This window comes from Haliotis rufescens, unplaced genomic scaffold (assembly GCF_023055435.1).
Source record: "Haliotis rufescens isolate VD_foot unplaced genomic scaffold, xgHalRufe1.0.p SCAF_8, whole genome shotgun sequence".
Lineage (NCBI taxonomy): Eukaryota > Metazoa > Mollusca > Gastropoda > Lepetellida > Haliotidae > Haliotis > Haliotis rufescens.
This window is the reverse complement of record NW_025964372.1, coordinates 42187419-42209892: the sequence shown is the minus strand read 5'-3', so window position 1 is coordinate 42209892 and position 22474 is coordinate 42187419. Positions and strand designations below refer to the sequence as shown.

The 22474-nt window shown below is 41.3% G+C and overlaps 2 protein-coding genes across 2 annotated transcripts; both read right to left on the bottom strand.

Annotated features, from left to right (window-relative positions):
• Positions 1–9505: 9505 nt before the first annotated feature.
• LOC124114969 lies at positions 9506–10138 on the bottom strand. The gene has a single exon (XM_048389819.1). The coding sequence runs from the start codon at positions 10136–10138 to the stop codon at positions 9506–9508; it is 633 nt and encodes a 210-aa protein (XP_048245776.1).
• A 3088-nt stretch (positions 10139–13226) lies between these two features.
• On the bottom strand, positions 13227–22294 carry LOC124114968 (serine/threonine-protein phosphatase 6 regulatory ankyrin repeat subunit A-like). The gene is made up of 4 exons (XM_046475734.2): positions 22094–22294; positions 17529–18646; positions 15702–15903; positions 13227–14786 (listed from the first exon to the last, which is right to left on the bottom strand). Exons 2-4 carry the CDS (start codon positions 18622–18624, stop codon positions 14441–14443), a joined length of 1644 nt encoding a protein of 547 aa, XP_046331690.2. The 5' UTR covers positions 18625–18646; positions 22094–22294; the 3' UTR covers positions 13227–14440.
• Between the last annotated feature and the right edge of the window lie 180 nt (positions 22295–22474).

Genomic DNA, 22474 nt, shown 5'->3' with positions numbered 1-22474 from the left:
ACCAAACTGGAAAACGTCTAAGACCTGCCTCACTTCGGGCTCTCCTCCCACATAAAGCTGGAACACTGTTCAAAGCGGCGTTAGGGGCGGTCGGGTAGCCTAGTGGTTAAAGCGTTCGCTCGTCACGCCGAAGACCCGGGTTCGATTCCCGACATGGGTACAATGTGTGAAGCCCATTTCTGGTGACCCCAGCCGTGATATTGCTGGAATATTGCTAAAAGAGGCGTAAAACCATACTCACTCACTCACTCAAAGCGGCGTTAGACCCAACGCACTCACTCACCCATTCATCAACGCATTATTTGTTAAATTGACGTTCCACTTTTCTTTATGTAAATCAAATACAAACGATAGTGAACTGGAGTTTTCTCCATTTGCCTTATGTTATTACTTCTATTTTTTCAGTCATCAATATACAATGGGATCCATCAACGCTCCACAAAACTTTAATGATGACCAAATCCAAATCTTTGACCAACTATCAAGTTGACGATGCTCCACCCATCCGTTTAGCGCCATCAAAGAGTTCCTCGGGAATACCAAGACTCCGCCAGTTACGAGGCTGCGTTGGAAGAAAGGCCCTGTGTGGAAACCGTACATACCTGATCGGCATGTCTGTTACAATCTCCCCATCAGGAGCACAAAAAAACTTTCCTTCACACATTGGTGTTTTCTCTGTGGGATTTTGCCTTAAAGAAAGCATTGATTCCGGCTATAGCATGTACATGCAGAAAAACTGTTCATATTTCTTCTTCTCGTTGAAGAGCAGTGATAGGAGTCATTGGTATGTTAATACAGACTATTGGGAGCGCTCTGTACCTTTACACAGGGGCATATATTCAACACACAAGTTCTTATTTTATGTTGATACGCAACGCCGGTTGCTTGCGCTGACCTTGCGACACGCCTACATGTACTATTCTGAAATATCAATCGATGCAGGTGAGTCTATTTGGCCAGTTGTTGAAATGTGTTCATCAAATACAATTAACGTGAAGATTGAACAGACAACATTTAATACTTTAGCGTTGGCACGCTTGCAACATCTAAAGAGATACGTATCTACAATATACAACTTTAAGTATGGTTAGCATTACCTCTCTGAAAGGAAATACGTCTAACTGTGTGCATCTGTTGAAATAGCCAAAGACAATATTGTGTGAATACATGTTTAATGAACAAACGTCCGTTGCCATGAGCCACGCAATGACAAGAAACACATGTGACCCATCAAAATGATTGTATGTGACCTAAATTGAAATGTCAAAAAACACGAAATCAAATTCATTGACTAAAACAAAACATCTCTCAGCAACGCCTATGTGATCTACGTGATGCGATCACAACCTGGCGCCGACGTCTCATGCTTCCAGTGAGTGTCTGGGAAGATTATTCCACTCTTCAGTAAGAGCATTGCCGAGTTCCTGTAGAGTTGGGTACAAGGACAGTTCTTCGTGAGGGGGCGATGTTTTTCAATAATTTTCAGGGACAATTTATATATTTCTATAAAATACCCCACCCCTACATGAATATGAAATGGGTGGTCCTTTATGAAAGTTGTGTTTTGACTGACAGTTGTCAGAAAGCTATACCATCTATGAGTCTTGGTACCTTTTATACAGTATGGCTTTGTTTTCGTTATCATCTTGGGGGGCATGGGTGGCCCAGTCGTCTAAGGCGACGCGATTCGCTGTGCAGAGTTGCGTCCCCTGAGCACGCCAGAAACCTATGATTTTGGCTTTGAATCCTGGTTCACCCAGATTATGTTTCTAGGTTTGTCAGCACCATACCCATGCTCGTGGGTTTCACCGAAGTGGTAAACGTCTAAGACCTGCATCACTTCGGGCTTTTCTCCCACGTTAAGGTGACACGCCGTGATATAACTGGAATACTGTGAAAAGCGGCGTAAAACCCAACTCACTCACTCACTGTTATCATCTTGGCAGTGTAAAACTGCATCGTCAGCACGTTTGGTTATTGTCCGTTGGTGTCATGAGTTTCTGGTAAAAGTACTGTCGAATATGCTAGATAAAAGCTTTACTGGCATTAATCAAAGTAACGCAAATTGACCTAATCAAGCCACACCTAACTGACACTGTGATTACCCTTAAAATAAACTTTTACAGGTACAATGTTGATAAACGTGGAAAATATTCGTGTGTTTTCATGCGTATATGAAACGGCCCATTACCGGAGTTAAACCACATCTGTGACGTCATTCTATTGTTTGAACGCTCCATTATTTTTCAGGAATGGAGAGTTGTTTGTCAACTGTACATTATCTTGAATCAACATTTGAATTACTTTCCACTTGGAATAGACGGCACTTTTTTTTACATTAATTGAAAAGTGAATAATTTCATTTTTTTTCGAAAACGTGTCGCGAGTGGGGTTTGAACCCGCATCGATTTATTTGTATACGTATAATGGTCAACTTCAGCTACGGCGGCACATGAAGTGCCGCCAGCCCATATGTCTTGTACTTTACTGGTTTCTTATTCAGCCGAATTTTCTCCACCGACTTTCGTTTCAGATGGTCTGAAGTCGACAATGTCATTTATTCCTGTATGGTCGCCTTCAGACTACTCATGGTTGACGCGACTGTATCTGGTTCCCGGACGTTGTTTTAACTGGAGTTATCCATGCATATGACACTGAGGTTTGTTTAAAATGGGCAGACTGAAGTTCCAGTGTGCTGAAGACCTGTTCTAGCCCGGATCTTCACAGGTCCAAGGTAAAGGTGATCGTCTAATTCCCCGTCCGAAAATACGATAGTGGGTTTCAATCTTAGATTCCTCCTGATTATGTTCCTTGGTTTGTCAGCACCATACACATGCTCGTAGAGTTCACAAAGTTGGAAAGACCTGCATCACCTCGGGCATTCCTCCCGCACCAAGATGATATGGCGTCATATTACTGCAAAGCGGGGTTAAACCCAACTCATTCAACAGAGTAACGCAACAGGCAATCTGACTATCAATCTCTTTATTGCAAGCAGTTTCACTTTAGGGAGATGTGTGCTCCTTTGTTAGCTGCGCAATCATAACTATGTACCGCTCCGCGTTTACTAAATGACTGCGTGCAGGGCCACCTTCTTCAAAGCGATCGTAGCACAAAGACAATCGTAATTCAGAAACTTTAACATGGACCTTCGACAGCTGTAGCGCAACGATAGCTTTGTGAAGAGGGGCCCAGGCCGCTAAATAATACATAGCTATGACACTCCTTTACAACCTTCTAACAGAGTCCGGATATGACGTCGCATTGGCCTTCAGAAGCCCAGAGTGCAGTTAATGCTTATGTATAATAAAAGTTCCGAGTCCCGTGATGGGATTCGAACCACGGACCTTCTGATCGGAGGTCGGACGCCTTGTCCACATGACCAAAGAGGTTAACCCCGTCAGCAAGCTGACAAGGTAAGGATGTCATCCGTGGGATGACACCACGTCCTGCTACACTTAGTTTGCACTTCGGTAAATATTAAGAAATGATTGATAAAAAAATCATTAAGAAATATCGTGGAACTGTTTTTACTGCATGGTTCCAAATTCTAACAAAGGTTTTATATATGGGATTCCCACATCTTTTACCAAAGTGCAAACTCAGCATTGGACTCGTTGAACAAGCAGTAAATCCCAGGATGTTCTAGCGACATGTTGATGCGGGATAGTAAAAACGGAGCAGTTCATCACCACGACTTCGCAGCTAACCTAGCCGTACACATTGCTCCAGTATCACACCCACAACAAAAACACATCCTCGATTATCCAGGGTTCTCCTATACTATATACCTGTTCACTTGTTTTCAGTTCAATTCAACTGACACAGAGCTGGAAATAACCGTTCATTTACATTACAGCGAGTGAATGATTTGATTATATGGCTATTGTTAATGTTGTCTAACTTGAATTGGTGTAGCCAATGGCTCCAGGGTATTAATCGTAATAGAAGGGAGATATAATACCCTGCATTATCAAGGATGTTTGCATGCCTGTCTGAAACAGATTTCTATACCACACAAGTAAGCAGACACAAACTGATGCCCATCAATGTGTACAATATAGTATTTTCACAATCTGAGTCTCACTGTACTACAAATTAGCATCACAACATACTACAAATCACTAACAATGAAACAAGAATGACTGTAACAAGCCAATGTAAAATTGGGAAATGTATTCCATTGGACTCTCAAACTGAGTTTTAAGGTGGGTTAGTTTGTGATCAACGATTAAGGGCAATCACAATGGTTCCATCCTCGATTATCCAGTGTATCATATCTCCATTCTATTGGGGCATAAACCTTCGACCAATTGGCAGCTAATTCCTTGTTTCGGTGGGTGAGTGAGTTGGGTTTAATGCCGCTTTTAACAGTATTCCAGTTATATCACGGTGTCCTTGTTTCGGGGGCAACATCACCACCTCCATCTCTCTTATCACTACCTTCGTTCAGACTTTCTCGCCCTCATGATCTTGAAATCCATTCAATTGTATCTCCATTCTTTTCGGATAACTAGCCTGGACCCATAGCAAAGGAGTGAGGGGGTGAGTTTGGTTTTGTGCTGAGAGAGAGAGAGTACAGTTTCCTCGCTTTTAGTAATATTCCAACAATATCACGGTGGTGGACACCAGAAATGGCTTCACACATTGTACCTATAATGGGAATCAAACCAAGGTCTTCCGCTTGACGAGCGAACACTTTAACCACTGGGCTACCCCACCCCTTGTAAATAGACATAGTGATGGAGTGAGTGAGTGAGTTAGGTTTAACGCCGCTTTTAACAGTATTCCAGTTATATCACGGCGTGTCAGCTTTATGCTGGAGGAAAGCCTGAAGTGATGCAGGTCTTAGACGTTTAACACTTTGGTGAAACCCACGAGCACAGGTACGGTGCTGACAAACCCAGAAACATAATCGGGGCGAACCGGGATTCAAACCCAAAATCATAGATTTCTGGCATGCTCAAGGGACGCAACTCTGCACAGCGAATTGTGGCACCTTAGACGACTTGGCCACCTCTTGTAAATAGAGACAAAGTGATGGAGTTATAATAATAATGGACATAGAAGGAACACAGGGATAATCGAGGAGGATGGGAAAGGGAAATATATTTTAAAATGTTGCCTGACAGATTCCTTTTGTGTTCTGCTGGGTGGAGACAAGACTAAATGCATGGTGATGTCGTCCGTTAGTGTTCACTATAGGAATGTTTTATAGTACATAATGGTATAGTAAACTGTACCATCACAAGATACGAAAATGTAACTTTCAAAAGAAAGTTAACTTAAAAACGACACAGTTACACATAGGAAAGACTGATGTAAATGCATGTGTTCTTTAACCAATGTATAGTATGGAACCAGAAGCTCAGCATGTGGAATGTAAACATAGACAATATCACAAGACAGCCACTCTGGGACATGAAAATGTAAAATGGCTGCACATCTCAGATATATATACTGCTCAAAAGAAGTTAAAGAACACCCGTTTCTTTCATATTACTATAGTTAATATGTGTGTGAGTGAGTGAGTGAGTGAGTGAGTGAGTGAGTGAGTGAGTGAGTGAGTTGGGTTTAACAGGCCTTTTAACAGTATTCCAGTTATATCGCGGCGTGTCGGCTTAATGTTGGTGGAAAGCCCGAAGTGATGCAGGTCTCAGACGTTTACCACTTCGGTTAAACCCACGAGAACGAGTATGGTGCTGACAAACCTAGAAACATAATCGGGGCGAACTGGGATCGAACCCACAATCATAGGTTACTGGCGGGCCCAAGGTACGCAACTCTGCACAGCGAATCGCGACGCCTTAGACAACTGGGCCACCCGTCATGTCATGCCTTGATAGATTAACAGGAGTAATATGAAAGAATTGGGTGTTCTTTAACTTCTTCTTAGTATATATTTCAGACATAAAACATACATATCAAAATGACCAAAAGAAATATTCAGATCATATTCACGAACACCATTTCTGCTGACACTGCCCCAATTCTGCCCAAGGTCATATATTTGAATCCACAAAGCTGCAATGCTGTGTGTCAGCTGAGACATATGGCTTGTTTATCTGGGTTATAAATACAATCCTATTGATCAGCTTTTCATTTGCCTTCTAAAGCCTACAGGACAACAGTTACAGCAAAACATGTGTCTGAAAGCACCTGGTTCTCGTGGCAGGAATGTTAAAACAGTACTAACGGGCTGAAGCTGGGTACTATAGTCCTCGCCATTTGAAATAGAATCAATAAGTATTTTTTCCACCTTATAAGTGTTCGCGCACATGTAGCTATCTTCATTTATTAATCATTGTGATATTTTGCGATTCTGTTTCAAGTGCGAGGACTAAAGTTGTACATTCAACCATGACAATTGTACTCGCATCCAATGGTGGATTTGGTGTGAGGTGTGCATCTGTGTGTGTGTGTGTGTGTGTGTGTGTGTGTGTGTGTATGTGTGTGCAAGTGCATGTCTCTGTGTATGTCTATGGGTCTGTCTGTGTATGTGTGTGTGTGTGAGTTTGTCTCTGTGAATCTGTGTGTGTGTGTGCATGTCTCTCCGTCTGTGTGTGTGCATGTTTCTGAATCTGCGTGTGCATGTCTGTGTGTGTGTGTGTGTGTGTGTGTGTATGTGTGTTTATTTCTCTGTGAAACAAAGAGTTCACACATCATATATGGAAAGTAATGATACACTTCATCTCAGATCACCACCTTCAAAAACAATGTATTACAAAAACTAGTTAATGCATACGTAGCTTTTGATACTGCTAAACCAAGCTAAGTTAGTCCTCACAGATTAGTCCCAGAGGTGTCTCAGTGTAACTCATAATGAGGGCAAGATTGGGTTGCCACTGAAAGGAAGATCATATTTGACATTACTATCCCCATGTTGCGGGTTTTTGGATGCTTATGAAACAGTCGTACTTTTCTCGCTAATCACATGAACAACTGTAAAACATCTCATTCACTTGTAAAAGACACCATTAACTTAAAAACAAGACATCATCATTGTATTTACACTGTCTTTGTGATGCCACACCTCTCATTATACTGCGAGTAATCGTGATAAACATGGCCGTCTGAAAACTATGATGTCCGAAAACCTATGATCCGGATAATAACCACTCTCAATAAAATTACATCTTATCCTCACATAGTAACACTGTTAATTAATGACCATGGCCTACTTGTACAAAGCCATTTTAAGTACATGTGTTCTAAGGTGGTCATTATTCCCATATTGACCTACAAGTCCCAACACTAAGATCAGTTTGTGCAACTCGGCCCTGGTTTGGATGGCTAGTACATAGGGACACATATTTGGGAACTCAAAAGTATAATGATATATATCAAAATAACCTCAATAAGGAAATTAATTATTCAGTAAGTATATACCAGTAGATAAAACTTTCCTTTACAGACCTGCAGTTAATAAATTTAATGCTGAACATGAACTAGGTCGATCCAATAATGATCCATTTTAATGTGTAAAAGTTGAACCTCGGTTGTAGTTCACCTAAAGAAGTTCAGTAAACTAGCATTATTATTAAGAAAATCGCTTGTTCAACAACGCCATTTCAACATTATAATTATTTGTACCTCTATTGCCTATTTCAATTGTAAAATTACATACCTTTGTATGTGGGCCAATAGCCTTGAATACAATAAGCAGAATTGAATTGAATTAAATATTTAAAATTTAATTTTCGGCCTTTCCATTGTTAATCATGGTACTTTTTAATATACATAAAAGTTTCTGTGGCAGTGAATGATTAATTGAGTATCAATTATTAAATTTTGTATCGATACAGCATTGACATGAGGTATTCATTGATACATTGACATCTCAATGTATTATGACATCCTCACTTGCAGGGAATGTAACCATCTACGTATATACTAAGCTGTTGGAGATTTATCTGATCAGCATTTAACAGATTTGATTTAAGTTTGCAATAAATTTCATATTGGTAATGTAAAAACATACCACATGTATAGTATGAAATCTTTGAAAGGCATTTAGGAGTGATACACATAAGAAAGAGAATGTATGGATGTTAACTGCTATGAGGCAATGAGTATTGGTCATTGTCAGTGGACAATGGTCAAACGGGGGGTGGGGGGGGGGATGTTCTTACATGTACATATACATCCTCTCTGCCTCATTGCATTCAATCACCTGATGAAGGAGTAAGCATATACTCTGAAACACTGTGTTCCTCATTATTAAGTCTCTTCCTTATGTATAATATGGTGTAAAACTCAGAACTGTTTCTTAAGATCCTGTATGAAAAATAGCATGGAAATGCATGTTATTTTATGCCCCCAAAATGCATCCTTCACTGTCCTGTATACACTCCACTCCTCAAAGACCTTTGTATACAGACAGTGAACTGCTTATGACAATATTCCAGCTATGGAAAGTTGGCCTGTAAATAGTTTAGTCGAGTCTGGCAGACATGTGGTTGATAGCTGGAGCAACAATCAGTAGGGAATGCCGACACACAATCAGCCAGGTGACCATCCAATCCTCAAACCAGTCTGTCATTTTGACACGCATGGTGTTGTTATTTGCTTCATGTAAGGTTGGGAAATCCACCACTAAATCAGTGGGTTAATACCCCTTGATTGCTCTAACATGTAATAATGAAATCAGTGCAGTGAGTTCAGGTTATAGAAATTGGCCTCACGCTGTACCCATGTGGGGTAACCAAAACTTGCCTTCGGTGTCGAGCGACGCTTTAACCAAATGGCTACTCCACTGCCCCTAAATGAGTTTAGAAAACACACATGGTGAAACCAACATTTTGTAGTGTGATCTTTGCCATCCATTGACAAGGTACAGACAATTTTATGGACAACAACTTCTTTAATACTGTAAAAAGCGACGTTTTGGGTATAGATCCTTATACCGTTGTCAAGCAAGAGTCGTACTTGACAATGGTATAAGGATCTATAAAGAAACGTCGCTTTTTACAGTATTAAAGAAGTTGTTATCCATAAATATGTGATAGCCTTGTCATCCATCAACTTCAAAGTTGCCTATCAAACAATTTGTCATCCATTGCTAGATGTTGCCAGTCAACACAAGAACACATGGGATATTTGGGACATACATGCTGGAATATTGCAGCATGTTGATGTCAAGATGACCCAGTGGGAAATCTGGGTAAGAATAGGTCCCCAGCAACCTATGCTGGTCGTATGAGGCGACCAAATGGATCGGGTGGTCAGGCTTGGTAACTTGGTGGATTGATTGAATAATATATCATGGATTGATGCTAAAGATATCAGTCACAAGATTGTCTGGTCCAGACTCGATTATTTACAAACTCAATGCACTGAGTGCGATGCTAAACAAGAAACAAACATATGATATGAAAATACAATATCTTGATTCCCATGCTTCATAATGCTACAATAAATGTTATTCAGTAATGCCCGTTCAGCTACACTTAGAGGGACCACTATCAGTTATAAATCAAGACTAGTGTTCAACTTCAACACCATGTCAACATGTTGGTTCATACATCTTACATGTTGGTTCAGACATCTTGGCAACATAATCTGTCAGATCATACATCTTGGCAATGTAACCTGTCGGTTCATACATCTTGGCAACGTGACCTGTCGGTTCATACATCTTACATGTTGGTTCATACATCTTGGCAATGTAACCTGTCGGTTCATACATCTTGGCAACGTAACCTGTCGGTTCATACATCTTGGCAACGTAACCTGTTGGTTCATACATCTTGGCAACATAACCTGTTGGTTCATACATCTTGGCAACGTAACCTGTCGGTTCATACATCTTGGCAACGTAACCTGTCGGTTCATACATCTTGACAACGTAACCTGTCGGTTCATACATCTTGACAACGTAACCTGTCGGTTCATACATCTTGGCAACGTAACCTGTCGGTTCATACATCTTGGCAACGTAACCTGTCGGTTCATACATGTTGGCAACATAACCTGTCGGTTCATACATGTTGGCAACGTAACCTGTCGGTTCATACATCTTGGCAACGTAACCTGTCGGTTCATACATCTTGGCAACGTAACCTGTCAGTTCATACATCTTGGCAACGTTACCTGTCGGTTCATACATCTTGGCAACGTTACCTGTCGGTTCATACATCTTGGCAACGTAACCTGTCGGTTCATATATCTTGCCATCTTCATGTCGGTTCATACACCATGGCATCATAACATGTCGGGGGTTCATACATCTTGGCAACGTAACCTGTCGGTTCATACATCTTGGCAACGTAACCTGTCGGTTCATACATCTTGACAACGTAACCTGTCGGTTCATACATCTTGCCATCTTCATGTCGGTTCATGCACCTTGCCATCGTAACCTGTCGGTTCATATATTTTGTCATCTTAATAAGTTTGTTCATACATCTTGTCAGCTTAATATGTCGGTTCATACATCTTGTCATCTTAATAAGTTGGTTCATACATCTTGTCATCGTAACCTGTCAGTTCATACATATTGACATCCCAACATATCATACCCTTGCAAAAACACAATCAGTTGTGAAGTTTCTAAGTATAAAAGACATTGGCATTAATGGTAGAAAGACTTTAAACAGAAACAATGACATGGGTTTAAATGTTTGGGGTGTCACAATACTCCAACCTCATCATACAATAGCTCTAAGTACTCATACTAAAATCCAGCTATCTGATTGGTAAGCTGGCTGGCCTGTACGGATATCATGACATCACATGATGTCATCTGTGTGTTACATCATAATTGACCCTGTTGACTTGGGAGGTCACAATACAATAATCTCCCAATACAATACATGTACATTACATGGTACTTTGTTCATGATATGATACGTATCGTGATGCTTATAATGCTTAATTTGCAGAAATTTTGTAAAACAATTTATATTTCATAGGGCATAAACACCATTTAAAGTGGCTTGAATATCTGGTCTCATATTTGAAAATAAAAATGTCTCATTCAATCATTAATATATTTCATGTGTCAACATAAGTAGGTATTTTCTGTTATCAAGTAAAATAGCAAATTCCCCGTTTGCAAAATACCTCAGATGTACCCTCGAAATCCATGTGTGAAACAATACAGGATTAAAATATTAATAGACACAGTAAGTGTGTATCGCGTATCGTATCAACTGATAAATACTATCAATGCATGGGCTTACTAGTAAATTGTGACATCCCTACCGTTCACATGCCGAGTTACCATGACACTGTCACCAGTTGTAAGTCAGATCCGTCCGAACAATACATTCCCCATCTCTGTACTTGTGAATACGTAAATAAATTCATTATATGTGTCACTAGCAGGGTGTAAAGGAGTTCACGAGCTGATCTTTCCAGCGCACCCATTGGTCTCATGGTGTACAAACCCATTCAGCTCCCAAAATCCTGTACATCCCGCTAGTGAGTGAGTTGGGTTTAACGCCGCTTTTAACAGTATTCCAGTTATATCATGGCCTGTCAGCTTAATGTGGGAGGAAAGCCCGAAGTGGTGCAGGTCTCAGACATTTACCACTTTGGTGAAACCCACAAGCATGGTGAAACCCACAAGCATGGTGAAACCCATGAGCAGGGTGAAACCCATGAGCACGGTGAAACCCACGAGCACGGTGAAACCCACGAGCATGGTGAAACCCTCGAGCACAGTGAAACCCATGAGCACGGTGAAACCCACGAGCACAGTGAAACCCATGAGCATGTTGAAACCCTCGCGCACAGTGAAACCCATGAGCACGGTGAAACCCACGAGTGCTGAAACACCTAGAAACATAATCGGGTAAAACTGGGACTCAAACCTACAACCACTCCTTCACATTTAGCTGACAGTATCATGACACTCGAGTCCCTGTACATACATCGATGTGCTCTGTCATCAAGACATCTTTAACCTTCCTAGAGGTTGTTACTGGCAACCAATTTGAGTTTAACTCACATGATTCTTTAATTTCGGCTCTTTCTAGTCTCATGGTATTTTACACTGATTTAGCATGATGATTTGTGATGGACAGCAGAGATCCATATAAGCTGCGTATCTGCGTAAAATACGCATCAGAAATGCAGAAATACGCAGTAAAACATACGCAACGAACATTACAGATACGCTACAAAAATAAAACTTGTGCGTATATTCAAAATATTGTGAAGTAACCCTGCGTATTGGATTGGCAAATCAGCAACTTATTTTGAAATTATAAACGGGCATTCCGTCAACCTTGCCAAACTCCACGATGACAGTGACATCATGATCATTTGCCATCACACTTTCTTGTGGAAGTATCGTGGTATTTTTTAATCCTATAAAGCTCTCGAACCCACACAACACCAGTTTGCAGGGACTAGATGAATAGGGTTTTCAAATATTTAACTTAAATACCCACATGTGTAAAAACTAGTGGGTAACAGAAATTTGAATACCCAGATAGAATAGCTGATACGCAGTGATTTTAAAATGCATGGGTAAAATACCCACAACACCAAAAGCTTATCTGGAGCTCTGGACAGCAATGAATAGCTAGCCTGAGAAGTTATAATGATAGGTTATTGCAAAACTTGATAAATATGACTTTTCATATATTGATACAGAATTTGATTTAAAGTCATCGATACATGGGCAGGTGTAAATTCTTGATACATTGGTGAATCGAGACAATGTTTCTTAATAAATAATTTGAAATAAGTAATTGCTGACCAATTTCCACTAACTTTGCACCCCAAATCTAAGATAAATGTGATGCTAAGTGACAAGAGTCTGGAATGTTTGTATGATCAGAATGTTGAACTACAGTGCAAGTGACCCAACACCAGTCATCGTAGCAGTAACATTAGATGTCAGCCTAACATCTCTTTTCTTAAGCACCCTGCCTTGAAGACATGTCATGTATTAAATTTCGGAGGGTGGCAATCCCCCTTCTTCAGGCATCCGCCATACTAATTTGTCTTGGTATCCAATTGAAGAAGTCTTGAGAGAGTTATATCAGTTGACACACTGGTACAAGTAAATCGGACTGGGATTTTCACAATGTGTGACCATGCTGCTCATAAGCTTAGGGCGAAATATTTGATTGATGTGTCACTGTTAGCAAGAAAAAGAGACGAACAATTTCAACATTGAAATGTTGGCATCTGTGTACCAGGGTGGGTGGGTGGGTTTGGGTGTGCTTTTACACCGCTTTTCAAAATATTCCAGCAATATCACGACAGGGGGACACCAGAAAGGGCTTCACACATTGTACCAATGTGAAGAATCGAACCCAGGACTTTGGAGTGAGAAGAGAACGCTTTAACTACTAACCTACCCACCGACCCCGTCCCTGCCCCTGCCCCTTTATAAGGTGCAAGGACAAGAAGTGCCCTGTAAACATTGTCACTGTGTCATCTCAAAGATGTTCTGTTAAAAATTCTGATGATAAATGGGCAATTTGTTCAAAATATTTTCTTTCTTATAGACACTGATGTCAAAAATATCAAATAATATAAGTTCTCAATAAAACAGTCTGGACGTATTTCACATTTAGTAATGGATGCTGATTCCCTTGATTTGAATCAGTTCAACATTCTTACATACATTTAACTAAATGCACCATACTTGCTGTAATAAGTGACCGCTTATTAAAACCATACACAAGTTAAACCTGTTGTCACAGATTGAGTGGTAGTGAACAAACTTACAAACATCAATAAAAATACACTAACTTGGCAATTGTTTTCTCTAAATAATCTTTAGGGAGCGTTAACATGCTTACAAAGATTACTTACAGCTTGGTCACGCAGCGCTTATTGGAGCAGGGCGCTTACTACGGTGATCATGGGAAATGCTCTTCTGTGCAATTCCCTTACCCATAGCATATAACACAACTACGACGATGCACTAACATGCCGATATCTGGGACACAAATAAATACTACTGGAAGCATTCAGCATGGTTTGATTATAGGTTAGTACAAAGACAATCTCATTAGAATCAGATTTTTAATCCCAAGTGATACCTGTGTCTAAATCTGGCAACAACAGCTCCACGGAAAGTAACGCCATGTGAACTCCGAGAGACTTTTGACCCCCAAGCTAAATGAGATCTTGAGCTAATCAGATGTCAGCTTTCTAAAACATAAGGAACACCTGGTCGGTTGGTTGAACGACTGAATGTATAAAACATCCCCCATGAAAGCATGGTGCAGCTTTCGTTATTTACATTCAGAACTGGCCATTTTATTTGTTCTAGAGATACAGAAATCAGATAAAATTGCCTGAATTATTAGTACCGAGAATTTAGAAGACTCAGTGCTGATTAACTGATGAGGCTGCTCACCTAACAAGACCTACTCTGGACAAAATAATGTCCTCAAATTATCCAAGCAGTGTTGTATCGACTAAAACACCTGATTTTGATGAGATTGTGACATAAACATTTACAATGTTCTCACTAATGACTTTCCATCATCAACACATCATCCTCCGAAACCTCACAGGTTCTCAAACAGAGAAAGTTCTTGACCGCCTGAGGTAAGGGGAGGCTAGTGATGGGAGATACTATTTCCGCGTCCTCCACTGCCAATGATACTGTTTCCCTCACCACTGCTCGACACAGGATCTTCAGGGAGTGCACGGACTTGTTCAGGATCTGGAACAGGCGATGCAAGTGGGTCTGCTCCGGAGTTTTCCCCGAAAATCGGATCCAGGATTCGGACTGTAGTTCCCATCCACACTGGACGAGGTATCTAGCGATGTTCAGATCTCCCTTGGAACATAACCAGTACAATGGCGAAGTTCTGGAACAAAAACGTATATTTTAGAGTAAAAGTATCATTTATACTTATCCTGACTCATATTCATTAGCGACCCGTGAAGATCCGTGGTAGAATAGGTCTTCAGCAACTTGCTGTAAAAGGTGCCTATGGTTGTTGTAAGAGGCGACTAACGGCATTGGGTGGTCAGGCTCGCTGACTTGATTGATGCATGTCATCAATCCCAATTGCGTAGATCGATGCTCATGATATCAATCACTGGATTGTCTGGTCCAGACTCGATTGTTAACAGACAGCCATCACATAGCTGGAACATTGCTGAGTGCTGCGTAAAACAACAAACAACCAACCAGCATATGCAGTAGCATTAGGATGAATCAGGATAAGATAAAATTACTAATAAGTGAACATATAAATATATAGATAAAAATTTCATTATCTAAATACTTATCTAGTAGTTAGTGGCTCATGAGAAACTGACAATACCATCTGCTTGGGGACCCGTATGTTGATGACAAATGTGCATGAATGTATATGCACATAAGGGAGATAACTGAGAATTAACCTCTATCTTTGTGAATATGGAATTACAGAAACGAACTTGCAATACGGAAACATTTCAAGGTTATAAGGCTATTGTAAAACATAAAAACCGTGATAAAAATCATTATTTGAAATCACCTGATATACCACTCATTAAAAAATAGTATTGTGATACGTATCACGGAAAGAATGAATCTCAATTTACCGATATACTGGTAATAAACCGCTTACACAGAGCAATAATGCTTACTGCCTACACAGAGCAATAATGCTTACCTTGTATGAACAAAGGGTATCTGCTTACACAGAGCAATAATGCTTACTGCCTACACAGAGCAATATTGCTTACCTTGTATGAGCGAAGGGCATCTGCTTACACAGAGCAATAATGCCTACCTTGTATGAGCGAAAGTGTCTTGCTTCAGCTTGGAGCCCGCCTCCACCAGGAGCCGGATGCAGGGCGTACACTGCCTGCCCCGGATGGAGCCCGTGAAGATGCTACGATGAAGTGGAATGTGTCCCTGGTGATCTCTGGCGTTCAGCTTCCCTCCGGCCTGCAACAGTAGCTCCGTCAACTCCTCCTTCACAGTATCAGGGTCTTCAACACAAGCAATGCAACATGCTTACTGTATTTCAGGGTATATCACACAGTCATGAGACAACATCATCCACGTGTATTGAAAACATAAATTAGTAAGAGCATGTTTACAAGACAATGTTTAAAAGTTGTTGTAGACAAAGCAGAGGGAGTGAGTGTAGTTGGTTTAATGCAGTTTTGAACAGGATTTCAGTTACATCACGTCACTTCAGTTTGAAGAAACGTCTGAAATGATCCTGGCCTTAGGCATTTTCCACTTTGGTGAAACCACAAGCATGTGTAAGGTGCTGACAAACCTAGAAATATAGTCAGTGCAAACCAGGGTTCAAACCCATGATTGTAGGTACATGTATCTGGCAAAACTGCCTTAGACACAATTGTGCAAAGCCAATTCTGGCACCTTAACTGACTAGGCGACATCTACCTTCTTCAGTAAGAAGAGGTGAGGTGAAATAGGGTTTAACGTCGCGTCCAAGATAATTGCACTCATATAGCGACGTGCATGCACGTGTGTGTGTGGCTGCTTGTACTAGTCCGGACTGATGCCCATTTATAGTGCTAGCTCACTGAGATACCATGCCGCAGTTTAACAGGAATACCCCACTCAGACACAGTATACTGACTCCGAGCCGACCAGTCCTTGTTTAGCCCCTTAATGCCGAGCGCCAGACAGGGTAACAACAAGTACCATCTTTTAACGTCTTTTGGTATGACGCGGCCAGGGATCGAACCCTGGACCTTCCGCTCTCCGGGCGGACGCTCTACCACTAGACCACAGAGGCAGTCCTTTGGAATAGGCCCATTTACAGCCTCAGACCTTTTAACGTCTTTTGGTATGACGCGGCCGGGGATCGAACCCCAGATCTTCCGCTCTCCGGGTGGATGCTCTACCAATTAGACCACGGAGGCGGTCCTCAGTAAGAAGAAACCTTATTAGAGGTTAGAAACCCACAGTTGTTATCCATACAGTTGTACATTTTGTTACTTACTCACCAACTTCTAGAATACAAATCAAACAGTTAATTAGAAGTTATACAAAAGTCCATATAACATTAGCTAGGATCAGTTGCAATCCCTGATGAACTTGAACCGGAGGTTATTATATTTTTCACTCATTTAGCGTTCTTAGTTCCACAAGTCCTCATCAAATACAGTGTTGGGAATATTTTTATGCTTGTCTTAGGAGGTGACTAAAGTTTGTTTGTTGTTTAACGCCGCACTCAGCAATATTCCAGCTATATGATGGCGGTCTGTAATAATCGAGTCTGGACCAGACAATCCAGTGATTGGGATACGATGACATGCATCAACCAAGTCAGAGAGTCTTACCACTTGATCCTGTTAGTTGCCTTTTACGACAAGCATGGATTACTGAAGACCTATTCTACCCCTGATCTTCACGAGTCAGGTGACTAAAGGGATCAAGTTGTCAGACTTGAAAACTTGGTTGATGCATGTCATTGAATCTTAATTGCGTAGATCAATTCTCATGATGTCAATCACAGGATTGTCTGTCCGGACTTGATTATTTACAGGTCACCGTCATACAGCTGGAATATTGCTGAGTGTGACGTTAAACAACAAACAAACAAAGAAAACCAAAATATTAAGGTATTCAGTCTTACATCCAATTGTCTGAGACCGGTGTAGAGGAGAGTAGCACTTGAAGTCACAGAGATTCACGTCGGCCCCGTTATTCAGCATGAGTTGCACCAGGTCAGGCCGACCCATGCTGAGGGCCACCATCAGCGGCGACTCCTGTGTGTCATTGGTCTGACAGTTGATGACGGCGCCGGCTTGTAGCAGAGACTCGGCGATCTCGTAATTCAGTACCGCTATTGCTGAATGCAAAGGTGACAGGCTTCTTGTATCACTCATATTAATATCTGAGCCACACCGTATAAGGTGTTTGACAACCTCTGGGTAGCCTTCTCGAACAGCTAGGGCCAGTGGCGTCTTACCCCGCTCGTCCTGAAGATTGATCGGTGCTCCACATTTGTTGAAAATCTCCACACTGAGAATGTCTCCCTTCTCAGCTGAAAAATGCAATGGAGTTTTACCCATGGAATCTTTCAGATCCAATATGGCACCCCTCATACACAGAATTTCAATAACTCGCGTGTGTCCGCCGTTTGCCGCTTTGTGTAGAGCCGTATATCCCCCATTACCATCAACATTCCTGGTTGTGGCATTTATGTCTGCACGGCCGTCAAGCAGGATGGCCACAGTCTCTGCATGGCCATGTTTAGCTGCTATATGCAGAGCAGTCTCCCCAAATTTATATGACCGAGAGGAATTAATGTGAGCCCCTTCTTTGACAAGGTACTGCACAATATCGGCCCTGCCCCCCTGACAGGCACACAGCAGGGGTGTGTAGCCCTCACTGTCACAGCAGTTGACTGTCGAGCCCGCGCGGACAAGTCGCACCACACACTCCAGGGGTCCGTGCATGGCTGCGTGGTGCAGAGCGCGCTTGTTGCTCTCGTCGGTGTAACTGATACATTGATGGATTCGATTGTGGAGGTTGAGGATGAAGTCGAGGGCAATCAGGTTGCCATATTTGGCACATTCAACGAGACATTCTCCCAGGGATACATTCAGTCTGAACACTGGGTCTGACAGATAGGATATTGCTTGTGCTGAATCATTGTTTTTCAGGGCTTCAGTGAAGAGATCTATAGGAATAACTACTGATGGCTGGTCCTCTGGCTGGCTCTCCATTGTCAACAGCTGTTTGTTTCACCTGAAAGTAGAAAAAAAAATAATGTTATGTGAGATGTTATCTTGTCAACCCGATAGGGAGTGAGTAGATCGGGTTTAATGCTGCTTTGATTGGTTTGGTTGGTTTGTTTTTTTGAGGCTCACTCAGCAATATTCCAGCTATATGACGGCGGTCTGTAAATAATTGAGTCTGGACCAGACAATCCAGTGAATTGATATCATGGGCATCGATCCACGCAATTGGGATCGGTGACCTGCATCAACCAAGTCAGCGAGCCTGACCACCCGATCCTGTTAGTCGCCTTTTACGACAAGCATAGTCGCCTTTTGCCGCTTTGAACAGTATGTCAGGTAATATCATGGCGTGTCAGCTTAATGTGGGAGGAAAGCCTGAAGTGATACATCTCAGACTTTTATCACTCATAAAACCCACGAGCGCGGGTATGGTGCTGACAAACCTAGAAACACAATCAGGATGAACTGGGATTCAAACCCACAATCATAGCTTTCTGGTAGGCCCAAAGTACACAACTCTGCAGTGTGTTAACTCCAGAAGTCAAAACTCCTGGATCCTTGAAGATCCGGGTTAGAATAGGTCTTCAGCAACCGATACTTGCCGTAACAGGCGACTATGCTTGTCGTAAGAGACGACTTACGGGATTGTGTTGTCAGACTCATTGACTTGGTAAGTGCATATTATCATATCCCAATTGCGTGGATCGATGCTTATGATGTGAATCACTGGATTGTCTGGTCCAGACTTGATTATTTACAGACTGCCGTCATATACCGTATTCGATGTGATAAGCACTCCGCTCTAATAAGCGCCCACGGCGATATTTGCTAATACATTGGCTAGTGAACAATCCCAATTAGCACCCCTTCCGATTGATCAATGTACACAAGACTTATTTATTTGCGTACAATAAACACTCGTATGTTATATGTTAATTATGGGCAAAATATATCTGGAAAAATATATCTGTCGTACATAAACATTTCAGGCTGTCAGCATAAACCAAAAAATAATCTTTCAACTCGGTTTTCTTCACCAAAATAATATTCTAATAGAGCCCCCTATTTCAAATTTTGAGAGCACCCTGGGCGCTTATTACGTTGAATGTGGTAGCTGTAATATTGCTGAGTGCGGCGTAAAAACAATCACTACATGCACAAAGCAAACAGTCTTATTACATTCATGTTTTTACTCCAATACGATACCTTCCTGCGTCAATATCTGACGACACCTCCATAGAAGGTCGTGTCAGGTGAAGCCTGAGCATATACTGACTGCCCAATCTTAGAAAAGGATGCATGGATTTTTAAGCCAGTAATATGTCAGCTTTCTTGAATGATGCTTTACCACCTCAATTAGTCAGTCTAAGCAAATACACCATGATAATACTTTTTTGTGAAGAGATGCCATGGTGTTTAGAGACAACAGGAAAATATATCAAGTTTTTTCATTCAGAACTCCAGGATAAGAAATACAAAAATTAGATATGCTTGTCCGAATGCTTCACTCAGACATATTGAAAAGTAAGAGTGAGTGAGTGAGTGAGTGAGTGAGTGAGTGAGTGAGAGAGAGAGAGAGAGAGAGAGAGAGAGAGAGAGAGCTTTTAACATGTTTAACAGTATTCCAGTTATATCACGGCGTGTCAGTTTAATGTGGGAGGAAAGCCCGAAGTGATGCAGGTCTTAGACCTTTACCACTTCGGTGAAACCCACGAGCACGGGTATGGTGCTGACAAACCTAGAAACATAATCGGGGCGAACCGGGATTCGAACCCACAATCATAGGTTTCGGGCGTGCCCAAGGGACGCAACTCTGCACAGCGATAGACGACTGGGCCACCCATGCCATGGTGCGTTTTTTATATGGCAGGGGTATGGTTCTTGGTGCGATGTAACAGCTTCGAGTCGGAGGCTTCTACCCTGCAATACTACAGTAGAGATTTGTTGACATGGTGTTACGTGCTCATAGTAATGTCTTTGCGCTGGAAAACAAATCATCAAAACTCACTATAGGTGTTCAAAAAGCACATCCCCTCTCTACACCATGTACACAGGTGTGTTGTTTTTTAAAAAGTGCTCACTATATTCAAGAAAATACTGTAGACCTATATTATGTGCCAGGTCACCACATAGTGGTAGTCATGGTCGTGTTTGTGCCCTGGGGCACCCTAGCTAAGCTAAGCGTGTGACCTGCCCTTTTCATCACTGAACCAAGGCTTCTATAGCCAAAGTCACCTGACATGTATTACCGTATTCGACGTAATAAGCGCCCCGCTCTAATAAGCGCCCACGGCGATATTTGCTAACATATTGGCTAGTGAACAATCCCAATTAGCACCCCTTCCGATTGATCAATGTACACAAAACTTATTTATTCGCGTATAATACGCACTCGTGTCTTACATGCATCCTAAATTATGGGCAATTAAATTCTGGAAAAATATATCTGTCGTACATAAACATTTCAGGCTGTCAGCATAAACCACGAAATTTATCCTTTAACTCTGTTTTTTTCACCAAAATAATATTCTTATAAGAGCCCCCTATTTCTAATTTTGAGAGCGCCCTGGGCGCTTATTACGTCGAATACGGTAAGTCATAAATATAAACAACAGTATTGTTGAGAAATGACAGAGATGTACAACAGTAATGTTGAGAAATGACAGAGATGTACAGCTCGTTCAGGGTTGCGGACAGAAAATGTACAACAGTAATGTTGAGAAATGACAGAGATGTACAACAGTAATGTTGAGAAATGACAGAGATGTACAGCTCGTTCAGGGTTGCGGACAGAAAATGTACAACAGGAATGTTGAGAAATGACAGAGATGTACAGCTCGTTCAGGGTTGCGGACAGAAAATGTACAACAGGAATGTTGAGAAATGACAGAGATGTACAGCTCGTTCAGGGTTGCGGACAGAAAATGTACAACAGGAATGTTGAGAAATGACAGAGATGTACAGCTCGTTCAGCATTGTTCAGGGTTGCGGACAGAAAATGTACAACCGGAATGAAAATTAACAAAAGGGATTAGAGTTTTATAAGTAATGGCAATTAAGTGATACTCAACATATACTTCAGTTAAAAGCAGAGGTGTTATCAAATATCACATTATATTTTATTAATTGCTATTGTTAATTGCCACTGCTTAGTGAACACCGAAAAGGAAATGTTATAATTAAAATATTGCCTTTTGACTACTACAATTCCTTTCTTTGTGTATGATTATTTGATTATTGCATTAACCATTAATGTTGTTTACGAATCATGGCCCTAGGTAAACTGAAGCTCAAAATAAACAAATCTGTGTCTATGAAAAATAAGGTTAATTTGTTTCAGCGATTACCTGAATCAGAACAAAACCTTCAAAATCTCCCATTGTCATAATACAGATGTGCGCCACTCAGGGCAAACCAAAGAAATCGATATTGCATTTGTAAACACACGACCAACCTGTCTTGGCTCTTGCAGGTAATGTCTGATCTATTAGCTTGTTGTCCAACTGCTTGTATCCATCTGTCGACAATCCATCATTCAATTACGCACCAGCGATGACATGCAGTGAGTAAACTGTAAGATATGCCTTTGTTTACATCTTCCCATGCACTGAAAATTATCCTATGTCATGAATGAAAATAGAAAATTACAGGTGCTCTTCAACAAAGAAGGTACGAGGGACCGTTCATTGCACGGAGCCGGAAGGGAGAATAAGTGGTATTTTACCCACGCTTCTATCAAATATTCTCTTGATGATTGTTGGTCCACGAGGCCTGAAAAAGGCGGTGTAGAAAGATCACATGTAATGTGTATTATTGACATGATAAATCTATTCAA